Source organism: Cupressus sempervirens, chromosome 6 (assembly GCF_028749045.1).
Source record: "Cupressus sempervirens isolate cs-2001-9-10 chromosome 6, ASM2874904v1, whole genome shotgun sequence".
Classification (NCBI taxonomy): Eukaryota; Viridiplantae; Streptophyta; class Pinopsida; order Cupressales; family Cupressaceae; genus Cupressus; species Cupressus sempervirens.
The window spans coordinates 635,229,942-635,245,081 of NC_143123.1; the positions used below are offsets into that span (position 1 = coordinate 635,229,942).

At 35.1% G+C, this 15,140-nt stretch overlaps 1 protein-coding gene across 1 annotated transcript in view; it reads right to left on the reverse strand.

Annotated features, from left to right (window-relative positions):
• LOC149553829 (histone-lysine N-methyltransferase ATXR3-like protein) overlaps positions 1–15,140 on the reverse strand; it is a 104,150-nt gene that overhangs the window by 12,266 nt on the left and 76,744 nt on the right. The window contains exon 4 of the mRNA XM_089789179.1: positions 6,560–6,746. Coding sequence (XP_089645305.1) covers positions 6,560–6,746 — 187 coding nt within the window. The remainder of the gene's footprint in view (positions 1–6,559; positions 6,747–15,140) is intronic.

The following is a 15,140-nucleotide window of genomic DNA, read 5'->3' on the forward strand; positions in this document are numbered from 1 at the left end:
GTAAATTCAAATGAGATGTACACATACGCCCACTTAATAAATAACATATACACTTGATACGTTGTTGGAATATCATGCTTATATAGAGCAGTACCTTTATATTAAGACATTGATATGAGTTATTATTTTTCCTTGGCAATAGTTTTATTATTTTATCATGAGCGGCCATATTTCTATATTATTCATCAGGCCTTTCTATATTATTCATCAGGCCTTATATTGTTCGGTGGTGATTTTAATAATATTGCCACATGTGTGCATATGGCTTTTGGTTGTAACTCCTTGCCACATTCATACTATCTTGCTCGAAACCGGGCATGTAGCCGAGTAAGGCAAAGAACTATTTTGTGCGATGGTTCGTATGGACTAGCATTCAAAACTAAAAAATCCTCACGACAGAGTTATCACAACTTCATACCGTTTGCATTACATTCTAATATTGTTTTATACAATCTCCATTTGCCTCTGAATCCTTCATAATTGCTCACAATCACACACAACTACTTTTTCCATTTTCCTTGGATTATTAATTCGCCTTAAATATTGAATCGAGCATCACCGTGATATAACCAATCCACCAAGAATCATCATGCACATATTTTGCCATATGGCGGTGGACTATCTGTTGGAAAACAAGCACAAAAGTGTGATGAGATGCATTAGAGACTATCTTGCTTTCACTGGCATTGCTTTAAGACCGACTAAGCATTCAAAGGAGTGACATCAGAATCAAGTCATGAAAAATTTTAGGTTATTCATGCTCTTTAAAATTTATATAGGAGGCTCATAGATATTAGCCTGGAAATAAGAAGGCAATGTTAGCATTGATAGAGCCTTGATCTAAAATGATCTATTTGTTTGCATTTGTATAAAATTTGTGAATATGCTCCAAATTGAGCAAATTGTCGCAATCTGTATTAACAACTTCTTTTCAGAATTAGTATTTAACTTGTAGTAAGATCCAGTAGTGCAAGCCTATTCAAAGGTATCTTCTTTTTACACTCTAAGATGAAAGACAGCACTCTTATGAAAAGTCAGGAAATAAATTACAAGTATCATAAATCATTTGTAAAGCCATAGGCCCACGTCCGGCAAAATGCATTGGCTGTGATTATATAACGTAAAGACAATCACCCCTAGAAGTTCATCAAAGAAGACCAACATGGCCGAAATAAAGGATGTGTATTGATAATCATTGAACCACAGGATTATCCCTCCATGATAAGAGAAAGAAAAATCAGTAACAAATAAGCAAGTAATAAAACTGCTTTAAACTAAATCAACTCATGGTAGTCCATTGCATAGGTCTTGTTCTTACATAGTGCCCACACAAATCCTTGGCCAAGGTAGGTTAGTGGCATGCTTCTTGATGTGATCACTTGAGGTTAGGGTTTCTAGCAGTTGGCAGATAGGTGCATGGAAGATATCCAGAGCCTAGCTAGTTGTCTAGCCGGCATTCTAACACCAAGATGCTCAGTGGTTGTACAGTGGTATCCTAAGCCTTGTCCCAGGGTAGGGAGGGCTTTTCTCAGTAGAGATTGTGTGTTGATACTTAGGGGTCCGTGGTTGGGAGGTTAAGCCCTTGGCAGTGCTTCTCTTCTCTTCCGAATGCCAAGGCTTGAACAACTCAAGCATAAGATCTACATACAAGATAACTATTTTTCGAGTATTTTGCTTTTATACTACCGCTTTCTAATCTATGTAATGTTAAGATGGTTAATACAATTAAGTTAGTTTCTCTTTCATTGGATAAAGAATCAATTAAATATGTTGCTCCTATCACTTGAATATCTAAATTGGGGGTGAAATTGTAATTCATATGTAAAAGATATGATAGTCGTTATAACATCTTTCCTATGTTTTTCAAAAAAGAAATGTTATTTGTTATTTAAAACAATTAAAGGAGTAGAAATTTTAGCATGTTACAATGGTATTTACGTACATTTGTACATGTTACCTACATATATATGTATGTACACACATATTGAGAATATATATATATAAAATAATGTATACAAAGTAATACACGTATTTGAAATATAATGTGTATATACGTATGTGTAGATGACGCATACAAATATATGTAAATAATATAAGTATCATTATAGTAAATCATGGGGAACATTTTATTATTTTTGTCTTATGACAAATTAAATTAATGCTTAGAACCCATCGGCCACATTAGCTTTTTCTCATTAATTTTGGCCTTGCATTTTTATTCAAGATTGTAACTCTTGCTCGCCACCTTGCATTTTCTCCATGCACATAACTTATCTTGATCAGGCTCATATTCCTATGTAATTGAGCTTCATTCTATAAGATATCTGATCACAACCATTAAAGGTTACTTTTGAAAGAGCATACTTACATTTCCACTCTCTTATTTTGCTATACTGTTCTTGCTAGTACAATATCGCCCTTGGAGCAGCAACTGAGGATCATCAAGTGTTCAAAGAGCTTCTTATTGGCATAGCATTTCCAAGCAACCTTCATTATAGAAGCATGTGGTTGGAGCATTTGCATCACATTTACTACGTCTCATATTCATTACGTTGAATACCCGCATGCTCATGATCACTCATTGTTAATATTATGTTTTGTCCATTTTATTGAACTTTACCTGCAAATTAACATGAAAGATTTGATATGGTATGACATGATTTGCATAACCAATTCTGTTATGAAAATCCGAATGGCCCTATGGATGCCAAAGCTTGTTTTAATATATATCATGCCCATGTTTCAATGAAACCTTACGCATTTATCAGTTGGGATAGTTGTAAATACAGAGACAATAAAGTACCTATATGTCTCTAAGACTGAGTGGCTAACCTCCCAATAGTGTATCATCTAACACTTTACTCATGTTATGAACCGTTGAATAATCTCATACTCACATGTAAAAACCCCCTTAAGGAGTCGGAAGACTTGTTCTGCAAAATAGAAATCTGTAAATACCATGAATGTTGGATAAGTACACCAATGATCATCAAGGATGGACAAGTAGGGCTGAGATGAAGGTGTAAATCATGGAACCATGGATTGAAAAAATGACAATAATATCAGTAATAATATAAAGAAGAAAGGTACAGCTAAGTCTAGAAAACTATAACCTAGTCACTCAAGGTGGTTCATTGAAGAATGTCTGGTTTGTCAAGTTGAATAGTGGGTGATCAGGCACACAGTGTCCATGTAAATCCTTGGCCAAGGTAGCATTAGAGGCAATTGATGTTGTTGTGATCACTAGAGGTCAGAATACCCATCGGTCGGATGAATAAGTTGTTAGGGGGGATTCCAGGGTCTAGCCAGCTAGGTGGTTGACACCACCAAGATGCGCAGTTGGTAGGACGAGATGGTGTTTTTGTGCATTTTCCTGTGCAAGGTAGGGCCATTCTGAAATAGATACACTAGGTCTGTGGTTGGGTGGTTAGGCCTATGCCAATGCTTCTCTCCACCAATGACATGACTTGCACAAGACTAAACAATATTACATTCTTAGCGTAATGCGGTTAACAAGTATCTTATTTACTTTCTGTGTGCATCCAAATTTAGTTAAGAGCTGTAATTATTTATGTTGTTGCATTATTTCTTTTCCATATATGAAATAATATTTAAATGTATCAATTAGTTAATGATCCTTCTATTTCATGTATGCACCAGTTAGATAATGACTCTCTTTACCATTTCTAAGTTATGATATTTCACGAGAATCAGTTAATCTGTTATAACAGCTAACCCCTTACTCATGGACCTATAAATTTTCTTATTTTTTAATGTTTAACTAGGAAATAAATAAAGGTTAGAAATTTGGGTCACTACAGCTGGCCCATGATTTTCACTTCGCCATCAACACTCCATCACTTCTCGAGGTTGTGTCGGCAACAATACCAAATGTTTACCGCTAAGGGTAAAGTGAATTAATGCATAATATAGATAGAAAGAAATCTAATAGAGACAATAAAGGACAATGTAATATTAGACAACTGTCACTTCATTAAGGTTAATCAAGTTTACATCTGAGTACGACTTCATACACAATGACAATCATAATGCCCGAACATTTCATCCAAGAGAGTTTAGGGAGTGCAAGGTGAACCATCATGGCCCGTAACTGCCTACCCTCGGGTATACTAACAAACTAACACATATTCGACAGCGACAATATAATTATTCCAAACAACATCAAATTCCACACCTAGAACATAGAAATCCAAATGCATCTAATGCACAAAACGCTAATGGGGATCGTCGATTACTAAATGGAATAAGAAACAACCTACAAAATGGAAAATTAGAGATGATAAAGCCAGAGCCATAATCTCTCTCTCTCTCTCTCTCTCTCTCTCTCTCTCTCTCATTCTAAAGTATAAGATATAGATATCACAAAATCTTCTAAGGACATCTAGGTCAGTTTGAAGGTAAACAAAATCATTATCTCTAGCCACAAACAATATGCAACCTCTTCTTTGACAGCTTATTGAAGTCAATGCTACATTAGATGATGCAGATGTCAAAACCATTTTGTTAAACAAATTGCCTCAAAAGTTCAGCAATGTCATATTTATTTTAGATAGCTATCTAAATTTCAGCTCTCCTATTGAAGAAAAGTGGACAACTGCACATGATATTGAAGATTATTTTCAAACTGAGACAGCATTATACACACACCATAGAAGATAAGATTAAGACAAAGGGACTAAATGCTATTATTCCAAGACAATAAGCAACAGAACTTGGAGCTATAAAATTCAGGCGTGTGATGTTCTGAAAGGAAAGCTCAAAGAGAAACCAAATGAAGCTACTGAACCATGTTTGAGGACCCTCTAGATGCTAATAATTATCAAGAATTTTATTTGTATGCATTTCAAAGAATTGTGCACATTTAAGACGTGTGGAATCCAGTGTAAATGAAATTCAATATATAGTTGTACCAATAGTTTGAAAGTCTATAGATCTTGGGAGTTGTACCCTTGTGAGGTTAGGAGACAACTTGAAGGAAATATTGTGGATGTTGATCAACATGGATTGTCATCCAATGATTGGAGATCTGTGGTTTGATAGTTTGAGAAGGTGGTAATTCAAAAGCTTGAGAATTCAGGCTCAAGACCTACATGTTTACAAGGGTTAGGAGGCAGCCTGATGCAGCTTTACATGGTCTATTTGCTGTCCTCAGAGAAAACCTATTGATCATTACATGAGTCTAGGCAGATTAGTTTGGTTGCCATAATGCATTAGATGATAAGGGCTACCTTTGTAATTAAGTTAACTTGGTGACTTTAAGTGGTTTGATTTATTTCCCTTTTACTATTTTTAAAAGGCAAGTCCTATTGTATGTTGTGATTCAGATTCTTGCAAAATCTAATCCAAAAACAACATTGCTAAATATCATGGAGTGAAAATATGATCTATTTTATGTTATCCTTTACATGTTTCATTTTATCCATTTCAACTTGTTGAGTTTTATAAGATCATTTTCTGCAAATGTAATAAAACTGTCATTGTTATCTGTGTGTTCCAAATGCAGATTTAGAGACTTATAAATATGAGAGGAGACATATCTCATGAAGAGACATGTCTCTACGGTTAATCATCATTAAACAATAATATAAATAACCATATATATATAAGAATATTTGTCTAAGTGATGATTTACCATCAACAATGTATCTCATGATTGAATCAATCCGACTGAAACAACAAACTCAACACTCCCTCTTAGCTAGGGAGGATTGTTATACAACACATTATGCTCTCAAGCATATGGAAAGATAACATCTCAATATGATATTCTTGGAATGGCATATCAACATAGATCCATCAACTTAGATGTTATCTTTCAATATAATCTGAAGCAAGATTCAACAAGAATATTCAATCATATGATATTCATCATACTTATACTCTTTTGGTATGTGCCCTGGCATCAAATCTTTGATGCCTACCAAAAGAACATATTATATCTTAGAAAGATGTCCGTATTTGAACTCCGGCACTCCGGGACAACTGAATGTAGTCTATCAGATAACATAACAACAAATATAGTATCATTAATGTCATGAATTGATGTTGATACATGAGAGGAACTACCACAGTATATATATTAGTATATACAGCCCAATCAGGGCATGATCATAAAGTATCAAATAGCATGAGATATTAGTATATGAAGTAAATCAAATATATACATATATGTATGTATATGTATTGACATATGCATGTATATACATATACATACGTATATGTATGTTCCATATACTGATATCAGAATAATCAGATCCATCCGAAGCTATTACTTTAACACAACTCTGGAATCAACATAAAGAGATGAACCTATTTGTAATTGTTATCCTCATTTTCCATAGAATAATATATTGTGTTCTATTTTCTTTTTAAAACATCAATATGAGACACAGCGCTAGTGTTCATCAATGTTGTCAATAAAGGTACTCAAAACAAGATTCGACAAGAAGACTAATAACAGATTGTTGATGCTAAGGAAATGCAAAACATCAATTAACCGAACACATGAAAATCAGGAGAAAGAAACAAGAATTGGCACCAGTGGAAAACGATAAAATGTGAAGTGAGTTGGCCAGTCCCTTTGTGGTTCTGCAAAGGGTGGGCCTGTTGTGTAAGATCCAAGTGGTTCACGGTACCACCCAGCATATGTGACTTTATCCATAATCTGTTCCATATTGAGAATTTCCCAGGGTCTTAATCCAGGATACACTTTAGCCATCTGTTTCCTGTCATCAAAAGCACTATTAGATATGAAAATAAACAAGATTGCAAAGACACATTCTCCATAAGCAGTTTCAAGTTACTTCTGAACAATTAAACAATAATAAAGCTTAAATACTGTACAAGTACATGGTGGTTTGCAAGACAAAACATGAATCCAAACAATAACAAAGGAAAATACTGATCATATTATGAATGCTAAAATAATGAACATTAATATCAAAAAAATTATAAAATTCCTATTTGTTAGAAAGAGAAGAGGAAGAACAGATGTTAGATCCGACAATCTAGCACAATATAATCCAATCATATCCATGGAAAACATACATCTGTTTTCAAAGGTTGAAGCTCTATAAGATGTATCCCAACTTCTGAACAGTTCATTCAATCTTTTACTGATACATGTGTTTTTGGGTAGACACCTCAAGAAGTACCCAATTAAAAACAATGATATTCACATTAATTACTCGAAGAATAAATGAAACTGGTCAGACATCTGCCACAACGTAAGCAAATAATTAAATATGTGGAGGAGAACAATATCAATGAATCTAAATTTTAATATTAGCATGCTTCTATAACAGCTATTGTAACTTATATAACATGCTATTGTATGAATTTAAGGCTTTTAAAAATCTTTATTAGAGTGTGCGATGTCCCTCCTAAGCTTTCTCCCATCTTTTCAATCCAATAATAATACTTTGAATTTAAGGGTTTTGCTCCAATAGTTTTAATGGACTAATTGAAGTGTCATTAGAATCTTAAATGATTGATCGGTGAGTTGCAAGGAAGACAGTCTTCTTGCTCAATTACATATTGAATACATGGTGTAACCAAGTTATTTAGATTTAAAATATATCTTAAGATTGTTGTTCATGTTTTATCTTTATGATAATTTCCATGGCTTATGTGTGAATTTGATCTGATTTGAATTTTTCTGCTATTTCCTGGATATGGCCTTGTAACTCTATAATGAAATGATTATAATATAATTCAGTATCTGATTCTAAGTCCTATTAGCTCCACTAGAATGCATCCCATGCTGTTATGATCTATATTACGATCTGCTATATCATATGTCCTACACTGCAATAATAATTGTTGGGTCTGATGTTTTTTTATGTTAATTTAGTCGCTGACTGTGAATTGCCAATTGGGTTGTATATACTATGAAGTCCAGATGGACTCTAATGATGGGATGATTTAGACCATACATATGAGTATAGATGTTTATGATGTATGAACTGTAGAATGTATAGTTTGAATGAGTCATACTTTTCCTGTGTGTATTATTGCGAATGGGATAGCAATGTCGCCACAAAATACTTCTCTGATGGTTCTCCCTAACCCGTTCTTATATCTGCATATTGTATTAAACGTTCCAAGTATTGACAAATCTTGAATTCTTTACCAGACTGCAAACCTCAATGGAATAGTATAATTCTTGATATGGCGGCAGTACTCGTTGATTTGATATGGTTGCTGACAAAGACGAGGACCTGTGTTTTTCTCCTCTACTGAATCATCTCCTTATCTCCATCTGGAGTATCTGCAGACTCTTAGTTGTTAATTGGACTATATGAGCTAACTGTAGCTGATGTGCTCAGTCAAGTCGGATGTCTACATCTTCCCTTTGACTTGTATACTGCTCCCTTCATCCTCTATCTCCCTCCCTCTTCTTTTTTTCTCTCCCTCAAATTCCAACTGTTGATGTTTCAATGTTCGATACTCCATACCAACAGTTTTGTATTGCTCGATGATGTGCCGATGTACCTCTTTGACTGATATTTTTTGCATATGCATAATTGTCAATTGGATATGATTGGACCTGCTTGAGTTGAAGGACTCAATCCACACATATATCTGGGCTGCACACTGAATTGCCTAGAAAATGGATCTCCTGATCTCTGATGGCAATCAATTGTTGGCTTAATTTGTTTTGATGCTATATTTATTTCTGATTCCTCCCTCCTCTAGTGTAATTGATGTTTCTTCAACTCTTCCTTGATGAAAAACTAAATCCTGTTGTTTGATTCTCATTTTATTTCTCTCAAGGCCAATGGTATTGTCTTTGGAAAAGACATGTCTCCTCACTGCCTTGATCTTCTTCTTATTATTATTAATTGTTATCCTTAGTTCTATACAACATTGATTAGTTTGTAATTGCAATATCATTATCCTAATCTCAATTATTTATATTATTATTGTATATTTCAATTTTCTGTATATATGTTTAATGATTTATGGGTATGTATTATAATGTACATATGTATTTATACTAGATTTCATACGTATATATACAGATAGATTAAGATAGATAGATAGATAGATATTAAATGATTATATTTAATATAATATTTGTATTTTGATAATATAATATATATGCTTAAGAAAGTATATATATAATATTTACGAAGATTAAATTTATCAAGTCTTAACTTCCATTTCTGCATACCATTGTTTATCCATCCAGAAATAAATATTTGGATTAAAGGACTACAAATACCTAAAGGGGGTATTTTTGTTCCTTACATTTTGCTTCAAAGATATTCCTCCTAGTTTGATTTGCCTCCTTCAATACTGATTTGATCTGCTGCCTTGCCTTGTCATCAACACTGAACTCACTGTTGCTCGAGCCTTGCCAATTTATATTGATCACTGCCACAACAATGAGCTTGGCACTGCACAATTCATATTGATTTGCCATCTCATCCTCCATTCACACAGATCTCAAATACCTGATCCAAGGCATATTGACAAGCTCTCTTCACATTGCAGGCACATCAACATTGGTTTGCAACCGTCTAGCAAGCCACAATCCATAACCGCCTGACATAGATCCAATCTATAAAGCGTCGTTGGAAATATCACACCAAACAGGAAGTCTAAATGGTCACAGAGCTCCTAGGAAATTCAAAACTGTGGCGGGAATAAAGGGCTTGCGAGGGCTTCGCAATTCACCGTCACAATCAATTATCACAAAATCTCCTCCGCTTCAGAAGGTTTCTACATTGAAACTCCTCAATGAGGAAACAAACAAAAGGCTACAGAGATTTTAGGGGAAGTTTGGAAAGACTTTGAGTAAGGTGATTGCAATTTTCGAAAGAAAGGAAAGTATCTAATGTGATTGAATCTGATTAGGGAAAAAAATTGGCAGAAGTGAATTTCTTTAGCTTCCCTTGGAATCCCCAGTAGAACATTCTGAGCCCCTGTGGAAGGTCCATAGTGATGAAAATATTTGTCCCAGCCTTACGATTTCTTATCTTAAGGTACCTGATTTCTTACTTGAAGTTGCTTTCTCATTTTGTGTTTATCTTTTTGTCTTTATGAGCATTTCAATTTATTTCTGTTTAAAATACTCAAGATATGAACTATTTTAGGTTTAGTTTCAGTAGTTTTGAGTGACTATAGTGTATTTAAAAGCATGAATGTTTACTTAAGGCTGTTATTTGCAGTTTGTGCTTTATTTAAATCACGCATTTAGATTTAGAGTAAGATATAACTGAACTGTGATAATCGCAGACAATAAAAGCAGGAATACCAATTGAAGCATAACAGATGTAGACAATATTACTTCGAGCGAACAAAAAAACATTCAGAGGAAACAAGATTGGTTACGTGGCTATAATTCGGCAGCAATCCTAATCATGGTATAGGCAAAAAAGTATTCTAGCAGCAATCTGCTTTTGATTGTCAACAAATAAAACCTTAAGGGGCTTTCTAATGATTGGTTCATAAGGCACAACACTTAGTGAAGGTTTTGCAAATGGGGTTGCAAGCAGAGTGGATTTAAACATGGAGGAAACTCTGTAGTTAAGCGCACTCTAGCTGGAATATTAGTGGGATGGGTGACCTCCCAAAAAGTCTCAGTGCTTCACCTCTATGAACATCACCTAGATCAATGAGTGCTAAGCATTCCATTTATTGTCATGAGAGATGGATTCATGTGAATCACTACTCATGAAACATGAGTCAATGAGCATGACTCCAGAACTACATAGTTAAATCTTGATAGCAATATCACAAATAAAACCTTACAAAGCAGCAATTGTGATTAGAATATTCCAAACTTCAAAAAAGTAAAAGTAGATTCTGAAATAGTATAGCAAATAAATTTTCTAATAATCGCAGTATAACAATAATTAGGGAAAGTTAACATATCAGCTTCGTATGCTTTAAAAATTTAGCGAAAAGAGGGTAGCAGACCATCGATAAGGAAGAACTGAACAATGTGTCTCCCACTATTTTGGCAGCAATTTCGGTCTTGTTCATCCCACAACTTCAAATTCTCAGTTTGCTCCGAATATTTGGGCAATTGAGATTAGTAACCAATAAATAATCAGAATTACTTTTGTGCGAATATGAATTATTTGAACTCTGCATTGTGTTTGATCAATGCAAATCAGGCAACAAGGGAAAATTTTGTTAGACAGAGTTTTTATCTTTTGGCACACAAAATATGTCCTCCCCTTTTACTGCAAATTGTTTCCATACTTGATTCCCTAGAATCTTTCTGAACCAGCAAAGAATGAATCTGAGGATGAGGGTTGAATTACTATAAAATCTAAACGATCCAAATGACAAGTAGCACTCAATCCCCAAAACTCAGATTCCTTCCCACCCTTATCCACAAAACTCACATAGGTCAAAACTACCCTCTACAAGAAGATCGAGATCAACTATGTCGAGATATCATTTGGATTCAAATCCTTTCATTCCTCTGAGAGATCCAGTTTTGAGATCACCCTTGCCTAATTTCAAATTAGATCCCCTAGTTAAACTGACTATGAAGAAAGACCCATCAAGCCAAGAGGAAGTGGTCCTCCCTAGCCCAGTGGCAACTAACAAGGAGGAGATCCCCACTCTAGATCTTCAAGGTTATGAAGTGGAATATGCCCAGCAACTATGCCACATCTATGGACTCTATGCCAGATGGACAGGAACAAGTACAGAGGCATAATTTGTTGTGAGATCGTTGAAAGAATCTTACAGTAAGAAATTAGAAGTAACTATCTTGGAAAGTGATTTTCTTTATAGTAATTGTTGTAGCTCCAATCGGAAAAAAGAATTCTTATTAAAAAATGCCTTAGTTTTCAAAATCAAATCCTTTAGAGTACTGAATTGGCTACATTTCTTCAACCCAAACAACCCAGCCTCCACAATAAATCGTGCCATTAGTTTTCCTAATCTCCCTATTGAACTACTAACAAAAGAGACTCTTAAATTGATAGGTTTAAAGTAAGGGGAATGTAATATCCCTTGCAATTCTCATTTTAGTTTTCTGATTTCTTAACCTAAGAATTTCGTTAAACACTTTGCACACAAGGGATATTGCAGATCTAAATTCTGACTTCTTTCTAAATGTCAAAATTTTAATAAATATGCTTGCAAAGAACTCCAAAACATCTAACAATGAAGATGCAAATGTTTTTGTATTTTTTTTGAAACATATAACACTGGTTACAAATGAGAGAATATGCATCTACACCAATAAGACATTAGGGCAACAAACTCTGACGTAAAACTCTAATATAAATCAGATTACAAATGATTTCTAAATTTTTAAACATTCCCTAAGATATTCAAATCTATCCTCCATGCAATGCAAAATGAAATGGATAGGAACTTGGAAACTGCTCAAGAAATCTGGATTTTACATGTAGCGAGTCACTATAGCAGCGGCAGCACTGTAACAAAATCAGACTTATTCCTCCAATCGTAAAAAACAATATGGCCCTAGGCCACAAATTCAGCACAATGAAAAGACTTATTTGTCTTCTCCTATAGCTGCAACTCTTCAAAAGATTTTTCACCAATATGCTCGAATAGAACACCTATCCGATCTCCTCCCAATACCAAATTCACTAGGTATTTCACCAGCTCAAATGGAGGCATACAAAAGAACTCCATTCTCCGGTGGCAAATGCTGAAACCATTGCTTAGAGTTCAAAAAAAATCAAATAAGCAAATAATGGATGCCTAACAATGAAGCTCTCGCCTCTATTTATTATTTTCCTTCACCCTTCTAGAAAGAAATAAAATATTATTTAATTGTACTCTCTAGAAGCTTCCCCCTTTCCAATACAATAATTAGTTGTGCTTCTGGAAAATTAAATTAATTAAATAAAAAGTCACCTTTAGATTTATTTATTTATTTATTGACTTTGATTTAATTTATTTCTCCACTTAGCCTTCAGAGAATGAAAGGCTAAGAACTCCACTAAGGGTCTAAAAGATGGGGGACATTACAGGGAATGTATAGGCTTTGTAGAAACTGAAATAAAGTTCTCTAGTCCAATTATCATAGTTAGTATGGATGCCATAATTTGTAAACCTAAGCCTTTAAATATCTACATTGAGGGAAAGTCACTAATAACAAAACTGAGATCCATGGAAGGATTTTTATGGAGGACCCTACATCAGCTTCTCTGACCTCAAATTGGAGCCCTTTTGTTCCTTATCCTCTTTCAAACACGCAAGTTATGCTTAACAAGGAAAAGGGAGGCTTTGACATTGTGGAATCCCTTGTAGGAGATGATTTGGAAGAGGAGGAAATAAGAGGAGTTGTGCCCTTACTCCCCGCAGTTATAACAGGAACTGTTATCTCTGCAGATTAGGGAGGGAAGGCTTGAGGTTTCATCATGAATGCCTCCTTTTCAACCCAGTTGAAGTTGGAAATAGTTGCAGACAATACAAGGGGTAAGAAAAGTTCCAAGCAAGATCTTAGCAAAAACACAGGGGTAGAAACCACAGAGGCAGGGGGAAGAAACTCCAAAAAGGACAAGCCTCAGGAAGACATAGCAACAATACTTAATGACGAGGGAGGCTTCAGAGGTGAAACAAATCAAAAAAGAGAGGCAAAGGATTACATGGGAAGGGATAACCTAGATAATGACATAGATATTCAAGAAGAAACACTATATCCATCAAGCCCTACAAATGAGGAACCTGATAGCCAAGCTAGAGTAGAGGAAGAGGTTAGGATCATTTCTGAGCATTTATGTGAGTTTGTAGTTAATAAATTAATGAATGAATTTGTGGATGAAATTTATGATGAGGAAGAACTACTAAGACAAAAAGAATTGTTGATCAAGGGAATTTTGAAAGGTGGCGATCAGAATTTGTGAGCGAGCGAAACAGAGCTCTGCAACCGTGTATGGAAGCTAGACACCTATGTGCCTTGGCTCCCATACCCTGCAACCTTTTTCTCTTCTTTTCTCATAGTGCCCTTTGTTTGCCTTGGTCTTCAAGCGTTTTTCCTTCTTTTTTGGCTTGTGTAGTTTATTGCTAATCTTTCTTGTGTTGCCTATGTGTGTCGATTGGGCTTCATTGCTGTGTGTGAACCTTACCCCACCATTATTTCCTCACCCTGGATTACTTGTGAGAGAATGGAGCGATACAATCATGAATGACAGTGGAGGAGATGTATCTAAAGAAATGATGAGAGAAGATGAAGGTATAAAAAATAATCATGCCCAAGGTATTTTGCAGAGTAAAGAAAAGGATTTACATGAGAAACCATCTTACAAGGCAACTGTTTCTGACAAACTTACAACATCTTTCCCACCGTCGGCTTTTTTCTCTGGGAAGGTCTATAAAGTCGTTGCAGATGGGAACCGGAACGACGGACCCTCAACTAATGGAGATAGACTCCGAGATGGAGGAAATACCGTGTCTGGTAGCTATGGAAGAAAGGAGGAAGGTAAGCCTTCATCCCATGAACTAAGGACCCTTTTTCTCTCGCCAAATGAGGATATGGTAAGAGCTATTAGGGCAGAACAAACACGGTTAAAAAATATTGCAGTTTTCTTTGCTTGTTTGGATAAAGAGTTCTTACCTTCCCAAAAGTTTTTTGATGAATGGATACTTAATGTATGAGGTAAGAAACTTGAAATTCATGTTGCATTATGTAGAATGATTCAAAAAAGGCTTTTTTTTTAATTTGTTAAAACCCACAATATGCAAGAAAGAATCCTTGATAAGAAATTTTGGAATGTGGGTAAAACTCTTTCTCGAACCTTCCCATGGTCTTTGACTAGGAATGTTGAAGAAGTCTCTGCTAGGGCTTGACCTAATTGGCTAGAAATTAAGAACTTGATTATTGAATTTTGGCCATTTATCCATCAGTTATTGAAGCCTATTGGCTCGGTTTTGCAGATTGAACAGTCTACTCTTCCACATTTAAATGCTAGGGTTTTGGTTGCTCTTGAACCCGAAATTGTATTCCCTGATAATATTTCTCTTACTATTGATTCTAAAGTTTTTTCATGGAAAGTCTCCCGACTTGGTAACTTAAGTGCTTCTTTTCATTGTAAAAGAAATGGACATGCAAGACAAGATTGTCTGGATCTATCTAGAGCACAGACAGCTAACTTTGAGATTTCTAAAGATGGTGCTAA